This window comes from Bolinopsis microptera, chromosome 5, assembly GCF_026151205.1.
Source record: "Bolinopsis microptera isolate Bmic1 chromosome 5, MBARI_Bmic_1.0, whole genome shotgun sequence".
Classification (NCBI taxonomy): domain Eukaryota; kingdom Metazoa; phylum Ctenophora; class Tentaculata; order Lobata; family Bolinopsidae; genus Bolinopsis; species Bolinopsis microptera.
Window position 1 is genome coordinate 15,492,077 of NC_087076.1, and position 18,827 is coordinate 15,510,903.

At 36.6% G+C, this 18,827-nt stretch overlaps 4 protein-coding genes across 6 annotated transcripts in view; 3 read left to right on the forward strand and 1 right to left on the reverse strand.

Moving 5' to 3' along the window:
- LOC134816125 (DNA-directed RNA polymerase II subunit RPB7-like) overlaps positions 1–18,827 on the forward strand; it is a 43,640-nt gene that overhangs the window by 23,529 nt on the left and 1,284 nt on the right. The window contains exons 2-5 of one of the 3 annotated variants that reach the window (XM_063824883.1): positions 7,558–7,703; positions 7,847–7,957; positions 8,103–8,208; positions 8,533–8,866. In XM_063824883.1, the coding sequence (XP_063680953.1) occupies positions 7,561–7,703; positions 7,847–7,957; positions 8,103–8,208; positions 8,533–8,775 (603 nt within the window). In that variant the 5' untranslated portion in view covers positions 7,558–7,560 and the 3' untranslated portion in view covers positions 8,776–8,866. Of the gene's footprint in view, positions 1–7,557; positions 7,704–7,846; positions 7,958–8,102; positions 8,209–8,532; positions 8,867–16,918; positions 17,074–18,085; positions 18,217–18,448; positions 18,564–18,827 lie in introns of those variants that run through there. The other 2 variants (XM_063824884.1, XM_063824885.1) reach the window with 2 other exon arrangements.
- On the forward strand, positions 4,729–7,234 carry LOC134816113 (NAD-dependent protein deacylase sirtuin-6-like). Its single transcript, XM_063824863.1, has 4 exons — positions 4,729–5,110; positions 5,289–5,451; positions 5,752–5,885; positions 6,194–7,234. Exons 1-4 carry the CDS (start codon positions 4,744–4,746, stop codon positions 6,586–6,588), a joined length of 1,059 nt encoding a protein of 352 aa, XP_063680933.1. The 5' UTR covers positions 4,729–4,743; the 3' UTR covers positions 6,589–7,234.
- On the forward strand, positions 9,644–16,942 carry LOC134816104 (protein OS-9-like). Its single transcript, XM_063824850.1, has 11 exons — positions 9,644–9,770; positions 9,946–10,104; positions 10,267–10,330; positions 11,225–11,316; positions 13,858–13,959; positions 14,076–14,268; positions 14,420–14,614; positions 14,732–14,832; positions 15,409–15,524; positions 15,643–15,721; positions 15,931–16,942. The coding sequence occupies exons 1-11, from the start codon at positions 9,645–9,647 to the stop codon at positions 16,093–16,095; spliced, it is 1,392 nt and encodes a 463-aa protein (XP_063680920.1). The 5' UTR covers position 9,644; the 3' UTR covers positions 16,096–16,942.
- On the reverse strand, positions 12,049–13,267 carry LOC134816124 (uncharacterized). The gene is made up of 4 exons (XM_063824882.1): positions 13,090–13,267; positions 12,781–12,963; positions 12,440–12,656; positions 12,049–12,311 (listed from the first exon to the last, which is right to left on the reverse strand). The coding sequence occupies exons 1-4, from the start codon at positions 13,184–13,186 to the stop codon at positions 12,140–12,142; spliced, it is 669 nt and encodes a 222-aa protein (XP_063680952.1). The 5' UTR covers positions 13,187–13,267; the 3' UTR covers positions 12,049–12,139.

Below are 18,827 nucleotides of genomic sequence, written 5' to 3' on the forward strand. Positions count from 1 at the left end.
TATATCATCGAGATTTGTCAAAGTTGAAGAAAACTGTCAAAATGTCCTTCTCTGTCCATGGAGTGAACCCAGTTTTGTGGAACTAAGAGATCTTTGTGATGGACTTGAAACCTGTGGAAATGAGAATAAAGTCTGCTCTGAGGCCCGAAGTAATCTAAGAATTTCCACAACTGTTTTGACAAGCGATAACGGTTTGAGTAAACGTCTCTCGTTTTGCCTAAAAGGATTAAAAAACAACGTACATCTTAAGGACTGCACAACGTTTCCAAAATTCATCTTCCCAAATCACCGTTTTTTTGGAGTAGCAGATAGAACTTCAGTCATCCTACCGGCAGAACTTCAAAGTTGTGACCACATGTTTGGAGAGCTGTACGTGTACACCAGTTGTACTCACAATTGTATCAGCTCTCCTTGTCCATTGAAAAACATTCCTAGATACGAGGTGTGTCCTGAACAATACCCAAATAGGATCGGAACTGTAGCTAACAATAAATATCTAGCATTTTTCACAAAATCATTCGGAAATTTCTACACAAACAGATATTTTGTTTGTGACAACAAGATCAAGTGTATTGATTACTCGAAAGTTTGTAATCTTGTGGATGATTGTGGAGATGGTTCAGACGAGGAATCCTGTACTAACCATTTTAAATGCAACGCAACAGGACATTACATACCCAAAACCAGTAAGTGTGATGGATTATTTGATTGTTTGGACTTATCTGATGAATGCAATGTCGATTGTTCAAGAAATATTCTAGAGGGTTCAGTTTTAAACGTTATTTCGTGGTTAGTAGGAGTTATAGCTATCGTAGCTAACCTTATCATTATTTTGAAAAGTGCGCCAACCTTAACTAGATGCAAGACAACAGTTGCTTTCATAAATAAATCGCTTGTCATTGCAATATCGGTCGGAGACTTGTTTGTCGGTTGTTACCTATTCATAATCGCAATCTATGACGGGATCATCTTTGGAGAAGATTATTGCCCCAAACAAATCAATTGGATTACAAGCATCGACTGCTCAAAAATCGGTGTTCTTAGCACCGTAGGGTCTCAACTCTCACTATTTGCCATGTGTGGTCTGAGCCTTACTCGAATCTATGGAATATACCATTCTATGAGAATTCCGGGAAAAGTGACTTGGTTATTTTCGTTGCAATTCGTAGTGAGTTTGATAATCTTGATCGCATCATCACTGAGCATCGCTGTCATTCCGATTCTTGGAAAATTTCAGGACTTCTTTGTCAACGGTGTAAACTTTGCAAAAGATCTAAAAGTATTTATAGGCACGCCAAACAAGCAGAAAATTTCAGCAGTGCTTGAATCGTACTACGGAAGAATGTTGGACACTGAATTGAGTTGGAAAATGATTTATAAAATGGTCAATGAAATGTATTCTCACGATTTTGAATACCCAGACCACACGACAAAGATTCTGAGGGTTGATTTCTATGGAAACGATGGGGTCTGCTTGTTTAAATATTTTGTAAAAAACGATGACCCACAAAGAATTTTCGTGTGGACCATCCTTGCTTTGAACTTTGTGTGCTTCATATTGATTACAGTTTCGTATATGGCGATTGGCTGCATTTCTCAGAAATCATCTGTTATTGTAGCACAGGCTGACACCTATGAGCAAAATTCCCAACGTTATACAAAAATGAACCGAAAAATCTCCATTATAATCACAACTGATTTCTTTTGTTGGATCCCCTTTATAGTGATCTGTGTGCTACACTCCCTTGAAGTGTTGGATGCAACTCCTTGGTATAGCATAGTCTCCGTCATCATCCTTCCGATCAACTCAGTCATTAATCCTTTGATTTATGACAACACTTTGGTCATCCTGCTCATCACCCCTTTCCAGAGAGTTATAAGCTTTATTACCAGAAAACAATTTTACCAAACGCTAACAGGGACATTAAGAAGAGTAATTTTGAGTTTTGTACGATCATTAACAAAAATATGGAGAATCTCAACCACTACCAAAACTGTTGACTTTGAGTTAGGTGACATTAAAACAGCAGAGCCAATAATTGGAGAAGAGCCAATAATTGGAAAAGAGCCAATAATTGGAGAAGAGCCAATAATTGGAGAAGAGCCAATAATTGGAGAAGAGCCAATAATTGGAGAAGAGCCAATAATTGGAGAAGAGCCAATAATTGGAGAAGAAGGAATTGAAAAACTTTCTCAGACTCCCACGCAGCAACGAATCAAGAACACTGCTGTTTGATAGGGTAACAGAGTCGTCCCTTAATCTGCGACTAGAGCCCGATAGAGTTCTTGTATCGATATTCTTACGATCTGCAACAATGATTTTCAAAGTTTCCAAAAAATGCGTTTTCAATGTTAGTTCATGTTTCTTGTATACATTATAGAATATAGAGGTTACAGGGGAGGGGGGGTAAAGGTCAGTACACATATGACACACGTTGGGTCTTATACCACTTCTGTGTTTTATATTTGAGAGTTGTTGCTTTGCAGATGGCATACTGCACTGTACATACTTTTTCGAGGATTCCGTCACTAAAACTTGAAAATTCGATTTTTGGGGCCACACCCAGTCAACATTGAATCGCTTAAACTCGTGTTTGTGAAAATGTTAGAGACTCCGTTGTAACATATTGCAATTATAAATAGGTCATTTAATCTGGAACATAATCTGAAAAAGATGGTGTGAAACGGATAAAAAATGACGAAGTTATCAAGCAATTTAATTATCTAGCAAAATTGATTAGGTAATCAATGATGAGCTATTTAGGCCAACGTATGGGTACTGACTTTTGCCCCCCCCCCCCCCCCCCTGTACAATATATCTGTTGCTCTGTTGTAGTGGGAAATAACACCTGTTGTTGTGGATATAACACCTGTAGTGTTATATCTTTATTTTTAGTGTTATATCTCTATCCTCCAGTGCAATGTCCTACTATTCATCTCCTAGAATATTGTAAATTATTATCGAGCTTTTTTTGTAGTATAGTAGTATTTATGCTATGTACCTTACTCGGGATTATTATGACCGGGATAAAGTGGTGGGTTTAGGGTAATTTCGCCATATTTTTCCCGAACCACATTTTCACCGGTCGTTAATAAACCCGCCTACTCAGCTTTTAGGGTTCCCAAGGGGTATGGGTGCTCATATTTTAATCGTTGTCTTATATTCACTAAAGAAGACTATTGGGACACTTGTTGTAGGTTTTTCGACTTCATTTGGCTAAAATTGCAAAAAATTCACCTTTTTGCCCAATTCTTGTCATATATCCTTATTGTCAAAGTTGATTTAAATAGGCCAATTTTGAATTTCTTAGGTATTGACTATCATTGAGTCATTATTTCTGTCTACTTTCAACAATTATTGATAATTCGACCTGTTTCACAAGTTTTAGCAATGCGAAAATTTCTAAACTTGCTTATCTCTAATAAGGAAATTTACATCTGAGACAAAATTTTTGAATCTAAAATTGAAAGGTTGGACACCGGTAAAATGGCGACCGGGAAAATGTGGTGGGTTTTGAGCAATTTCGCCATATTTTTCCCGAACCATATTTTAACCGGTCGTTAATAAACCCGTCGTAATAATCCCGAGTAAGGTTTGTCATATGTGGGGCTATTCTTCTCCAGATACAGGGCTATTGTCCTCGAGTCATCTTGACTTTTTGAGGTAAGGGGTCGTTCACATATTACGTAATCAATATTTTGGCAATTTTTACCCCCCCCCCCCCCCCACCGTAATCAACCGTAATCAAGACCGAACCCCCCCCCCCCCCTATATAGCTATATATATATATATATACGTAATCAAGGTTTGACCCCCCCACCCCCCCCCCCCCCCCCCCCCCGTAATCAAGACCCAACCCCCCTCCTATATTACGTAATCATTAATTTTATTACTATCTATTACATGTTCATGTTAAGCCATTTTTTTTTATTAAAAGCTATCACAACGGATTAATGAATGAAATAATCGCAAAGCACTTACTAAACGAAAATTGGTTTAAAAAACGAAAATTTTGATTACATAATTAACGAAAATTGTCCAATTGCTCAATTGGTATTTCGAAAATCGGTAAAAAATTAAAATTTTGATTACGTAATCAACGACCAAACCACCCCCCCCCCCCCCCCCCCGTAATCAACAGTAAGCATTTGAACCCCCCCCCCCCCCCCCCCCTCGGCTGATTACGTAATATGTGAACGACCCTTAAATGCTAAATATATACGTATATTTCTTCAAATGTCATAACTAAAAGTTTTGTCTCGTCAAGCTGATCCTATAAATAACACTTGACTATAAATTATTTTAAGATCATGGATGCTTTTGAAGTTATAGGCATTTTAATTTTGAGAATTTTGAGAATTTATTCAAAAGTGCGAATACTCAAACAAATTTATAACAGTGCCAAAACAACTTGTTTTGTTTTTCTTCAATACCAACAAGTTTATAAGAAATTCCTGGTGTTGTCCTTACTCCTCATTGAAGGTAAAGCTGTCGTTCTCTGCTGTGCATTTTATTCATTATAATCTAGTTTACTATAAACATAGTACTACTTAAAAACTCTCCTTGTTTTATTCACTATTTAGTGTTATACTATAATAGTCTATACTAAACTATACTATGATATCAATGATATTGCTTAGGTGATATTATAGAGTTCATACTGGATTTGAAACTGGTGTATTATTCATTATTAAAATTATTTGCAAATAAATTCTATAATATTTTATTAATTGTAGCTTGCTATGTCCTTGAATTATGCTGCATCCCTATCAAAGTATCCTGACAAGGGCGAGCTTGGTGACGAGGAACTGATTGAAACAACTGAAAAGGTCATAGAAAAAGTATTGATCCTGGCTGGAGCTATTGAAAAGGCTCAAAATATTGTTTTTATTACTGGTGCTGGCATTAGTACTTCATCAGGGATTCCAGATTTCAGAGGTCCTAACGGGGTCTGGACTATGGAAGAAAAGGGTCTTCAGCCAACTATAAATATTGATTTTGAACTTGCCAGACCATCATACACTCATTTTGCTATAAATGCAATTCTAAACAGTGGGAAAAGTTGTTATGTCGTTAGTCAGAATGTTGACAATCTCCATCTAAAATCAGGTATTTGATCTTTAAATTATGATAAGTTCTGCACTTTTTTAGTAAACTGAACTGTCACTTGATTATTATTTAAAATAAACGTGGAGAATCAAACTGTGCACTTTCCTTGTTTATCAAACTCTCTGTAACAGAATTAAACGCCGCGCCTCCAATACCTTTTATCATGTCTTTATTTCAGGTTTTCCGAGAGAACATCTATCAGAAGTACATGGAAACATTTTTACAGAGAGATGTATGACCTGTGGCAGAGAATACTTACGAGGTACTCCGACAAAAACAATAGGTCTGAAGAAAACAGGAAGATTGTGCACTACCCTGAAGGCTAATAGTAGACCTTGTAGGTGAGATATGTGCTGAATTGGGTGGGGGGGGGGGGCATTGTGGCAATCACATTTAGTAAAACAACGTAATACAGATTGAACATAAGTTTTTAATGTGAAAGCTGTTGCTAACACATAAATATACAATATTATTTATCTTTGTAAATCTGGTCTGAATGACAAATTTTAAACAGTTTTTATCTTACTGTTTAGTGTGTGAACTGTGAAAGCAGCAACTTGCTTCTCAACTGCTGTTTGTTATTTTCATTATTCACAAAATGCCAGTTGACTTGATGATGATTAAATACCACTAAAACCCAGAGGGAAACTTGTAGACAGTGTTTTGGATTGGGAAGATAGCCTGCCCTGGGACGAGTTATATGAAAGTGAATACCAATGTTCTACTGCAGACTTGTGTCTCATTTTAGGAACCTCCATGCAGATCCAACCAGTTGGTTAGTGTTCGTATTGTACTGAAATTTAAAAAATAATAATTTGCAGCCTACCAAAACCAATGGTGCCCTCTCCGGGATTTTTCTTCTCGCATGATAAATATTTACTGTTATAGAAATCCTGATCAATCAATAACAATTAGAAGGGGTGGCAGACTGTTATCCGATCTTATTGTATCCCCAAAAATGCAACGTGTTCTTCATTATTTTTCGTTGTTCTAGATTATCATTTATTATCAATAAAATTTCCAAAGTTTTTCAATCGAATGAACGTTCATGAATGTTATCAGTCTTAATTCGAATACATCCAGGTAATATGCCATTCAAAACCAAGCGCTATGGAGGAGAAATCATGATTGTTAATTTACAAAAGACACGAATGGACCAACACGCTGATCTTGTTATACATGCAAAATGTGACGAAGTTTTCAGAATGTTAAGCTCTAAATTGGGGATCAAAGTGAAAGAGGAGATAATAAATATGCCAAGCTCAACTGAACTGAAAGTTATTAAAGAGGGTTATCGTCCTGATCCTCCTCCTATTGTAAAATATAAAGTTAAAAGGATTAAAGTTTGCCCTGATGTAGATCTTGGTGGTGATAGTAAGGCTGTTGATGTGAAGACAGAGAATGGTGCTCAGAAGAATAGGAATGGTAAAGTTATTGCAGATGCTAATAACGAAATAAAATCAGAAAAACTGGGTTAGCTATCAAGTGATCCTGTTTTAGGTTTCAAGGAAATTGAATTATTATAACTTTGCCAGTAACTATTTCCGCAGATGCTTACTGATCAACGCGTTGATCAGTAAGCATCTGCGGAAATAATAGCAACGATCATAAATAATTGTAAATATGAGCTTCTGTTGGCAGTACTGGACCGATTTATTTGAATACCAAACGCTTATTTTGTTTCGTATTATTGTCAAATTTCAGATACGTTTATAAGATATATTTTGTCGCAAATTTTGTATTGCACCTTATTGCACGTGTTTCTTTCACTATATTATGTACTTTCTAAATAAGTGTTTTATCGTTCAACATCGAACAAAAGTATGCCAGATAATTTTTCGTTAGTACAGAATCTGGGCAATAATTCTTTTTACAGGCTGTTTTTGATTTGGAATTTCCTTACAGTTCAGATACTTTGGTTCGATGAAATTGCTTTTTTATTTTATTTGTTCTTTTTCAGATATAAAGATAAATTTGATGCTTGTTATAATATTAAATAAGTATTATTTGTTTGACATATGGTTTTTTTGTGAAATTTATAGTCTTAATATATTCATTATTGGTTGTTTAACTTTCACCAATTGTTCACCATAGATACTTAGACAATTACCCTTTTTCATGCTTATTGAGTTGTTTTTCATAACTAGCTATGTAACTAGCAGCAAATTGAATAAAATTGATGTTTCTGTTCTGCATGATCATATTAAACAGCATGTTTGCTCCTGAAGTACCTTTACTAAAGGTAGGGGCTACCGGGATCGGGGGTGAATTAAGTGATAACTTTTAATTCATTTTCTTAGATAAATTGCATACTTATATGCGTGAAAGCTCTTAAATCGCCTAATAGATCTGATTCATGACCTTTCACGTATTTCACCTCCTAAATTTGTCTTCAAACTTTATATATTTTAAGATTTAAACGACTCACCTGATAAAAGTGTCTTCCAAGGATGTTTACAAACTGTGTCACCAAAGTTCCCTCTTTATGTCCGAACATTAACTCAGTTCGGTTTTCTCATAGAGCTGTTAAAAAGACTATCGGAAATAATTACCTGCGGCAGATGAAGAGAATGCACTTTTACGATCGATTACAGTAGGTTACGAATTTTTCAAAACTTTGTTGAGATGATTAAAATTCAGTGCAGGTTTTGTGAAAATGTTTAAATCGTTTCGGGACACTTTTTCGTGTATTTCACCCTCTTCAGTCGTCTGAACTGACAATGTCAACGTTTTCAGGCTAGAGACAATATCAGAGTCTGATCTATTACCATCGAAGATAAAAGCACAAGCAGCCGCTGATATCAAACAACTTCCTAAATATAGTCACAAAAACACTGAAACTGATAAGTATGCATATTTTCAGTTTCATTTCACTCACCCGTAGCTGTCATGTGATGTGCTTTAAATTGTGATGGAAAATTCCTATTTTGTTTACCTGCTTTACATGGTATTATTTTAATGATGCCTGGGGAAATAACAAACTTTTCCTCAGATGCGCTCTTACTGGTCATTTACTGGGCTGTGTGAACGATTACAAGATAAACAGAAAGATATTCAGAGACCTAGCCATAAAGGGCAACATCTCTGGAATTAAATTTGTGAGTAATTGCTAGTTCCTAGTAAAAGGTAGCATTAGGCACTATAAATATCAATAAACGTCTGACTTTTTGGACTGATAAATGTATATGAAGTTAATTTTGGGTCACTTTGAACTTGTTTTCTCCTTTATTGGCGTAATAAATATCATACGATGGTAAAATGTTGAAATGATCTATTTTTCCAATACCCTCTGAGTCTTCAAAACTATTGAGCACTTATTTTCTTTCACAAACAAGACTGATCATAACAACACAATATACCCTCTCAACACATACCCTAACAACCCCCTAACAACACCCAATCAACACATGATACCCTCTCAGTGGAGATACCCTAACTACAGCCGATGGGACAAAGAAAAGCTGATATTCAGACTGATCCAGCTTGGTAATGACTCCTACCACCAGAACATGACTAAGGAGCTGTGCAGGTCTGATCCAGAGTTTGAAGATATCTACAAACGGAGAATGAGCGAGGAAAAGGCTGACGCGCGAACTAATGACTATGTTTGGTGTATGAGGAGGAATTTTACTCCTGACAAATGGAATGATGACTATCGGTTTTGAGATTTGGTGCTGATTATAGTTTGAATGATTTGTGAACATGTGCTGATGTTGAGAGTAAAGTTAACTTATTTTGTGTTACTTTTAAGGTGAAATTGCATCTTTATAATTATAACGAGTAGACATTTTTGATATAGGCTGGAAGTTTGGGTTCCAACTCCTAGGATTGAGACTTAGATAATTTCTGCTCCTTCATACAATTCGTATACACTATTATACATTTCCATTTGTACAATGTGCAGTTTCATTACTTAAAGTTCAATGCAGTTAACTCCCAAGTGATTCCATACACTTACAGTCGATGAGTGGTTTGCTAATTGCATGAGAATAAAATCTGTAATGAATAAAAAATAACTTCTAACATTTATTACACGCTTCGACATTAAAATAAACCCAGCAAAGATGTACATTTAAGTCATTCAATCGAGACTTAGTGATGAAATATCATGTCAAGATTATGGACTTTTTATCAGTTCAGAATTAGTGGACAAATATTTGTATTAAGTTACCAAAATTATGCACTTTCATATCAGCTTAGACATTATAGACAAATATTAGGAAAATTATCAAACGCTAGGTGGAAATAAAACGTCTTTAGGGCATTTTAAAAACATTCTACAGATGATAATGATCTCACTGAGTAGGGTAGTCCATTCCAAATTTTTGGTCCACAAAACATAAATGCAGTTCTCTAGTTTGATGTGTCCTTATAAGTACTGAGCAGCTATGTTATTAAGACACTTGAAGACCAGAAGTGATATTTTGAACTTGATTCTGAACCGAACATGAATGATAAAATTGGCGCATTTGAATAAAGTTGTAACTCATCACTCGTTCTTATATGTCGAAATCTCATTTTTTAAATTTTAAGGATGGTCTTAAAATGGCTGCTTCCCCTGATGTACTACGGGGCGTTATCGTTTGTTTACAACATTGAGGAGATAGAACATTTGAAGTATGGTATCGAGATAAACGCTCACCCAGTTCTCAGATCCCAGGTTACTGACCCGCATTATATTCTTGTTGATTTCCAATATCTCTCACGGGATCAAATCTTGTATCATTCATACATACAGATCCGCGGTGGACTTTCTGATAACTTTTGTTGAGTATTTTACACAACACTTTGAAATCAAAAACTGACTATAATTTCACATAGTTTAACACCCACAGTTACCCGAGTTGGAACATATAATAATGAAGTCGAAGTACGACCAGGAATATTCTTGTATCATACCCAACGTCGCTACTAAAGAGAATAAAGATACTGATCTTGAGAATGTCTTCAAATCATTCGCTTCCAGATTCATGTCTAATCAATGTATTCATAGGGTTCGTCTTTCAATAATTTGGGGAATTTGAAACCTCTTTATATTCAGCAGTATTACTATTGATAAGCCCTCTCTTTTTTGATAACTAGAAGCTTATAAGCTATTCATATTTTCCATCCAAAAGAATGTAACAAATCACAGCTTATAAACACCACTTTTACAGACCAAAGGATGGTGGACATACAGAGTTTGTTACGGCAACATAATCCAACAGTACCATCAACCAGGTTAGCTTTTCTTTAACTAGATATAATATTGTGCCGCTAAAATAAATTTAAGTTGATGAGGAACCCTCTCCCTCTCCCTCTCCCTCTCCCTCTCCCTCTCCCTCTCCCTCTCCCTCTCCCTCTCCCTCTCCCTCTCCCTCTCCCTCTCCCTCTCCCTCTCCCTCTCCCTCTCCTTCTCCCTCTTCTTCTCCCTCTCCCTCTCCTTCTCCCACTTCCTCTTGCTCTCCCTCTCCTTCTCCGTCTTCCTCTCGCTCTCCCTCTCCTTTTCCCTCTCATTCTCCCTCTCCTTCTCGCTCTCCTTCTCCTTCTCCCTCTCCCTCTCCCTCTCCCTCTCCCTCTCCCTCTCCTTTTCCCTCTCCCTCTCCCGCTCCTTTTCCCTCTCATTCTCCCTCTCCCTCTCCCTCTCCCTCTCCCTCTCCCTCTCCCTCTCCCTCTCCCTCTCCCTCTCCCTCTCCCTTTCCCTATCCCTCTCCCTATCCCTATCCCTCTCCATTCTCCCTATCCCTCTCCCCCTCCCTCTCCCCCTACTACTTCCCCCTACTTCCCTCTGCCGCTCAATATCTTCTTCGCTTTATATGTTGTTTTCTCTCAGATAGATCTCCCTCTCCCTCTCCTTTTCCCTCTCCCTCTCCCTCTCCCTCTCCCTCTCCCTCTCCCTCTCCCTCTCCCTCTCCCTCTCCCTCTCCCTCTCCTTCTCCCTCTCCCTCTCCCTCTCCCTCTCCCTTTCCCTCTCCCTATCCCTCTCCCTATCCCTATCCCTATCCCTATCCCTATCCCTATCCCTATCCCTCTCCTTTCTCCCTCTCCCTCTCCCTCTCCCTCTCCCCTACTACTTCCCCCTACTTCCCTCTGCCGCTCAATATCTTCTTCGCTTTATATGTTGTTTCCTCTCAGATAGGAGAATGCAGGGGGTCCTACCCGAGGAAGTGTCGATATTAGGTCGCTATGATAGAGACATGAACTGGACACAAGAACTAAGTAACCCTGTAAGTATATGAGGTTAAACTCTAATAGGTCTTTTAATATTTGAAAAACTTGTTAAATAGCGTGAGCCAAAGGTGATTCAGTGTTATCTCAGAAAAATATCGGTAGGATCTGAGTTATGGTCCTGTAGAATAACTGCAGCTTAATATGTGTTGGTACATGCTGCCTAATGCCTATTGTTGCAATGAAAGAAATTTCTTCATATTTTCCATTTTTGTGTTATGTTAAATCAAATTAAATTAAATTAAAAATACAAAATAAAACGATTTTGTTTGGAGTTAGGGTTCTTTTTTATTTTTTTTGAGATTTTCTGTTTTATGATAATAATGGTATAACATAATATGAATAATCGAACTCAGATTATATTCAATTATTTTAAATTGAATAACGTCAATTTATCAAATTTTCAACTTATCAATTAAGCTGATAAAACTTGACTGATTGAATTCAAATGTTAATAATCGAATAATCAAAATTCAAAACCTTAAAACATTATACTTAATAACATTCAAAATTAAATTTTCGACTGTTCAAAATTCAAATAGTAAAACTTAATGATCACATTGTTAATTTATCGATCCACGATCATTTCAAAATCAAAACAAATGCCCATATTTACAATATGTAATCTCTTAACATGAAATATGAGTTTTCTTCACCATCTATTTATTAATCAGATTAGTCACCAATCTGATTAATTCATCAATCTGGAAAATCCATCAATCCATGTTGCAATATCTATAGCATATAAGATTTTGACGAGCTGAAATTCGTCCGATATCTTTCATGAACACGTGTAATGGTGTGTCTATTGCAGCAAGTTATTTACACGATGAACTTGTCCTGCTTCTTGTATGCTCCTGGTAAAGGCAAGTCCAGACTATCTGGCCCGTGAAAGTAGTTCCGAAGCTTCACGAACAAGGAACATCCTCTTTGGGTCTTGGACGTTTCGTAGAAGTTTGGCATTGGTAATGCGTAGCTGTCAGGTTTCGTGAATCTGTAAGGTAATTTCTTAGAGCACACTTACGTTTAACATACAGGGTAAATTTGTTTATTAAGTATTTGCTACTTAGATTTTTAATTGTTCAAAAACTTAAAACAAGTTAAAGTGCCTTTAAAGCTTACCTGCACAAAATATGGGAGAATATTAGGAGGGCAGCAGCTAGGGCCAAACCTTTCCCAGCAACATTTCTTCCATTCTTCGCTGCCATATCATTTGCATCTTGCAGCACCGGTTCAACGTAGCTCCGGTAGGTATATGACATTTTAAAGTTTGCCATTGGTTTTGAAAAGTAGGAATGTCCTACCAGTGTAGCCTCCCCTTCCAAATCAACCATCTTGCCTGTAAATAATCATGTCGTTTAGTTATTTGTTGTTGTTAGATTCTTCCATTTGTTGAACAAAAATCAGGTGAAAAATCGTTTTATACTTTTCCATAATGATTGAAAAATTTAAAGAAAACTTACGCTCCCATCTCTGAATCTCTTCGTACAGTTCCGAAGTTCTTATTCCAACTTTCTGGTGTAGGTGGTACAGTTCAAGGAAGCATTTGTCGCTCAGGTGAGTTTGTGGCATTTCGGGGTCGACTGGTACTCGGCACACTCTATCGAGCAACTCAAAGTATTTATCTTCCTCCATCAACACAACCTCTGAAACAACAGGAATTTGTAAAGGTGATCTTTTGAGTGATGTTTTTGTTCTCTAAAAAGAGGGGAAATTGGAATTCAAAAACTTGGAATTCAAGAAAATCGCATAACAGAAGAGTCGGTATTTACTTTGGCGTTGGGAGACTCCAAGAAGCCCGGATTCCGTGAGAATAAGCAGAGTCACCGCTGCAGCACTAATAAGTGCAACAAACATCTTTATCTTCATGATTGGTTGTAAGTTTAACCAATAAGTATTTGTCAAATAGTAAACGAGAGTAGTTGATTTTACAACAAAAGTGATTTAATAATTGAGAAACTGAGGTTCACGTGCAAAACACAGGGAAATTGTCAGGTTATTCTCGTTGTTATGTTGCTACGTGCTCCTTTATAATGCACGTGCATCTTTTTTCTACTTTGAAAAATGGTGATGAAATTTTCTTCACTGTTTATCCAATTAAGTGATTGTCCCCATATGATGATTCATTGGATTGTTTTGTTGACTTCTAATCTATAGACATATCCTTATGTACGCAGGTCTGCTTTAATTGGAAACATTAGCAAAAGTCTGATACCTCATAGATACCGTTTTTGATCCATTTTATTCTGAAATTCAGCTATTATTAGATTTATCGGTGGAAATTTATATGATAACTGCTTCGGAATGATCAATAACAAGCTCCGTCCTCTTCTACTCATTGTTTCTCATTCAGAATGATGGCGGCGATACAAAAATTTCATGCTGTAGATAGAACGCGCGGAGTAAAATTTTGTAAACAATACGCAGCGTGATCACGTACGTTTATCGCGCGTTCTTGTCGCTTCCAACATAGCAAGTTTTATACCACGTTCGATAACAAAACACTGTCCCGCTATTATAATATTGCAACACTATTTCAGAGTATCAAGTACTACGAACAAATGCCGGTCGCTCACAAACAATATTTCCTAAACGGTGATTTCTGCGGAGATAGCGGGATGAATCGCCAAGCTACAGTTTCGGTAAGACACTATATTTCCTTGTTGTAATTGAAAGTTGATCAAGGAAAACTAATCAAATAATCCAATTGATCGTGGTGATTGTTAATCGTCCAATCCGTCTATTCAGTTCCCTTCAGTACGTATGTGATCCGGACGCGAATTCGGACTTTATTGCGCTGATAGATGAACGAACTGTCTGTGTTTACAAAATAGTAATACATACAGCCCGGATGTGCAAACACGACTTCTTCATGCCAGGACACACCGCTGTCAAACACAGAATATCTTGTAGCCCTATCGTCAGCTCAGTGAAAACTCCTGAAAAGCAAGGTTCATCTTTACTCTTTAGTATTATATATTATAACAGTTCACTAGTTCACTGTAGTGGCAGATCGCTAAATGATACAAAATTTACAAAATTGTACGCCTGATTAAAAAGATATAAGTAAAAAGTGGAAAATAACAGCAGAAATTCCCTCAGAGCGGCGACCAAAAATAGCAAAACCTTTACTGGCACCTTCGTGGGTGGGTAATAATCCCACATCTGACAATTACTCACTTAAAAACTACCTGGAGGATGTAGCTGACGAGGAGAAACAGGCACCGCTCAGAGCCCTCAAGAAAATGTTTAAATCAGCTGTGAACGAAATGAAAAGCGATATTAACAAACTTAAAAGTAAGCATTGTTATGTTATTTTAATCATCGATGACCCAGCTTCATGCATTTCTATTTCATAAACTGTAATCACGGTTCAACTGTTAGTTGATGGTTATTATTTGGATGATTTCTCAGAGCTAAATGACAGAGGAAACATCAAGAACCCTGAGTTAGCCGATATCAACCTGGATAATATATCAGACGATGATCTGAGCAATATTTTTCAATCTGAAGAGGTAATTATACATGACAATGACATTAATTTCCCTGCTAGCAATACCAAATGAAATTTACCAGGCAGAAAGGAGCGACTAAGTAAAAATTAAAAAACCCGAAAAAACATTATTCGGAATCCAAAAAACTGGCTGCCCAAAAAATATAAGACTTAGTTATAAATAATTGAACTGTACCAGCATCCAAGATTTATTGATTTTGTCCCTAACAAAGCTGATAGCTAAGTCATGATTTATCTCAACAAAGCCTAATTTGCGAAAGTACATTCCAATTACGTTTTTTTGCTCATTATTAGGCAATGTCCTAGACTTTGTTTGCCAGAAACCAATAATGATAGCCCCGACTTTGAGCGCCAGTATTTTATTTGTACAATTATTATACCCATTTTAAGAGGAGCACATCTAATTAGGATAATATTTATTGTAAAAATCTTTTCCCTGCATCTGGATCACACCATTTCGTGACGGGATACTTGTGCCCTTTTTGTTAACTTAGACTACTTGGGCAATGTGACTTTTTCCAACCTCTCCCAAATTAACAGTGGTCTTGTCACTCACTTACCTCTACAATTCGTACAGTTGGAGAGCACGATAAACAGGCTAGCCAAGTCCACTCAACAGCAAGTCGAAGCTTGGAAACACAAGGCTCAACAGCTGCAGCAAAAACCTGCCATAGAAATTAAAGTTATTTACCGGTATAATAAAAACTGAATCCTCTATCTTACTCATTCTATGTTTGCTAATAGTCGATGTTATCTACAGTTATACAGAAGTTTAGAGTGCTTTTCCATATGTATAATCCTAATATTGCAGTGATGCAGACGGTAACGTGAAGATAAGTGACGCTGACAGAAACACACCTGAAATACATGAAACTGTTCTTCGGCTCATGGTAAGTTTTAACTCTCCATTCCAAACTTTATCTGCGGTTTTAACATAATGTTAACATATCATGTACCTCCATTTAGTTACTTTACTTTACTTTAGGACATATGACCAACAGTGCAATGGAGAATCTTCAAAATACGAACAGCTAAAGAAATGAGCACCTAATTAATTGCTAATTGCTAGTTGCTAATTGCTAACCTCTCTTGCTGACAGGACGCAGGTACAGAGGAAAGAGTTGAGACGAGGAGACTTCAGACTCTTCAGAACGCGTATCATTTTGTGGACCCTAGCATGGAACACGGGGAAAGTGACCCTGACGGTAATGAACCCGCTTCAGATGCTGGGGAGGCTGTCTCGGAGGAAGACACGCTTCCTTGATTGGAGGAAGTCTCCGGAAAACGTTTTCAGATTATTCGGTTTTATCAGGAATCAGGATTGTGATGCACTATTTTCGTTTGTGTCTTATCTTGTAGATAAGTGTTTTGGTTGTAAACAGAAGATTTTGGTAGGTTATTAATGTAGCTGTGTGATTTGTCTTTGGATTTTTTTGAGGTCAATTTAAATTAAAAATTAGGTAAAATGATTTCTCTATTAATAATTTTGTCATTATCATTTATCAATCATATTTTCTGTTAATACTGGCTGGAATCTTACATTTGGGATAAATTCAAAATGATTGATGTTTCTGATTTAACTTAAACAATGTTTGTACAATTTTAAATTAAATGAGTAGAAATGTAATACTCTTGAGTTATGACTATGTATAAACAGTACTGAGTACATCTGATAGATAATTAGAATTTCCCTGTACTTACGGTCGGTGAGAAATTTTTTATTCTCTTAAATTAAGTTTAAATTGTAACAATTTGTAATTTGATATTTATTTTTGCGTTAATTATTCTGATTTAGATAACAGAAATTGACATGTGTGTTGATGACGACAAACTTAACATATTTTTCCAGTCTTGATATTTGCATGAGTTATAAATAATTCTGAGAGTTAAAGAAGTTAAACGTTAAGAAATATTATGTAAATACCCTAAAAGTAGACTCCGAAATATTTTAAACAATCCCACCGTATCTTCACTCAGTTTCACCTCCAACATAAAACCTGTCAGAACTGACAAAAATCAGCTGTTTTTCACCCTCTCGGGAACATTCCGAATACTCTGAATATTTCGTTAAAGACCTGCTGACAAGAGGCTCTTTGACAATTTGTAAATTTTAGGTTAGCGGAAATGTTCTACCACATGTGCCTGGAACACAGGATCCTGCTGCATCCCCAGTATTTCGGTCCGCGACTCATCGACATTGTGAAGAAGAAGTTGTTTACTGAGGTGGAGGGGTCCTGCACGGGTGAGTCTCATTTTATCTCACCATTAATTTAATTTATAACTTAATCTCTGGATGATCGTTTATTGTGTTGATTTAGGAGTACACGATAAGGGCACCGAACTCGTTAAAAGTCTTCATTTAACTCATGACTCTCCTTTATCTATCATGTGTTTTTGTTAGTTAAGTTATGTTAATTGATGTTAAGTTATGTTAATTTGTGTTAATTCATAAGTTATGTTAATTTGGTTTAATTTATAAATATATGTCTGTGCGTTGTGTGTCAAGACCAGGACACCAGGTCTTGCTATTAATTTAAAGAGATTAATCTAAAGCTTGCTATTAATTTAAAGAGATTAATCTAAAGCTTGCTATTAGTCTAAACAAAGCCATTGTAAATCCGCCTTTACAAGACAATACACATATTTTTAATTTAAGTAAATAGTCATCTAAGCTGTTCATTAGAGATATTGAACAATGAACACGTGCCAAGCCCATTCTAAATGTAATGCTATGCAATCAATGAGTTTAAAATGAACAAATCGTCGGTTTGTAGGATTATTATCAATGGATCTGCAAGCAACAACACCTGTGCTTGGACAAGAGTTCTAAAAGTAAGAGGTCTACAAGGTCAATACTCATAAGTATAAGAACGAGCCATAGTTGATGCTTTGACAATATTACAACTATTAAAGAGGTTCAACTTTATCGTTGCGGCTTTAAATTGAGTTATGATCTACAGCTTAGAGGATCCCAAGAATTTTAGGATAAGGTGGACAATATGCAATATGCATACAAGGGACAAAAAGAATGACATGAGATCATTGAAATACATGTATATAATACTATTGTCATGTTAAATATTGTAAAATACAAAAATGTCTGGTTTAGGGTGACCACACCTAATATTGAAAGTACTCTGCAAAAAGCAACAATATCTACTGTAATGTGTTAACTATATATAATTTCGGGGAGACATTGACTTATGAACGGTTTTATTTACCAATTAATGGCTCAGTTGATTAATACATTTCAGGAGAGTATGGGTTCGTAGTAGCGGTGACTACGATAGATCACATTGGTAACGGCGTGGTAGATCAGGGACAAGGTTCCGTCAACTTCCCCGTCAAATACAAAGCCATCGTCTTCAGACCTTTTAAGGGAGAGGTACGTTTGCAATTAGCATCGGTTTAGTTATTAGACGAGATTATGACTGGCACACCGCCAATACACCTTGACACTCATCACGAGAAATAAAAACTACCGCCTATACCGCCAATATTCATAAAATTGACCTTTTCAAGCTCCCCTGTAAATTCTAAATATTTAGACCGTCTTCAACGTACCATAAAGTGTGAAATATTCGGTTATATGTCCCAGACGTCCCTGTGTTTTACAGGTAGTGGATGCTATTGTCCGTGAGGTTAACAAAGTGGGGATCTTCTGCGAAGTTGGACCTCTAACGTGTTTCATATCTCGACACAGCATACCTGCTGACATGGTCTTTAACCCGGGTAAATATCTCCTCCTCACTCACTGCTCAGCCTCAGTGTAACATAGCTTGTTGTGCCATTTCTATCATGACACTCAATTAGGTTTGTCATAATATCTTGTAATAACTTGGCATACATTAGACCTTGTCATGCCCAGAACTATTATTTGTTGTACTGATCTCATACTGATATCATATGGTGGTAAACAAGTTGTAGGACATGATTTAAAACTTTTACCTAAAATTGTGCAAAATACAATGCAGCAACCATTAAAATCTTACTAAA

Coding starts and splice junctions, on each gene's coding strand:
- LOC134816113 (XM_063824863.1), top strand. CDS start 4,744: ATGTCCTTGAATTATGCTGCATCCCTATCAAAGTATCCTGACAAGGGC. Junction 5,111..5,288: donor CAATCTCCATCTAAAATCAG/GTATTTGATCTT, acceptor TCTTTATTTCAG/GTTTTCCGAGAGAACATCTA. Junction 5,452..5,751: donor GCTAATAGTAGACCTTGTAG/GTGAGATATGTG, acceptor ACTAAAACCCAG/AGGGAAACTTGTAGACAGTG.
- LOC134816104 (XM_063824850.1), top strand. CDS start 9,645: ATGGTCTTAAAATGGCTGCTTCCCCTGATGTACTACGGGGCGTTATCG. Junction 11,317..13,857: donor CACAAGAACTAAGTAACCCT/GTAAGTATATGA, acceptor ACACTATTTCAG/AGTATCAAGTACTACGAACA. Junction 15,722..15,930: donor AAACTGTTCTTCGGCTCATG/GTAAGTTTTAAC, acceptor TCTTGCTGACAG/GACGCAGGTACAGAGGAAAG.
- LOC134816124 (XM_063824882.1), bottom strand. CDS start 13,186: ATGAAGATAAAGATGTTTGTTGCACTTATTAGTGCTGCAGCGGTGACT. Junction 12,964..13,089: donor TGGAGTCTCCCAACGCCAAA/GTAAATACCGAC, acceptor CTGTTGTTTCAG/AGGTTGTGTTGATGGAGGAA. Junction 12,312..12,439: donor TTCTCCCATATTTTGTGCAG/GTAAGCTTTAAA, acceptor ATTACCTTACAG/ATTCACGAAACCTGACAGCT.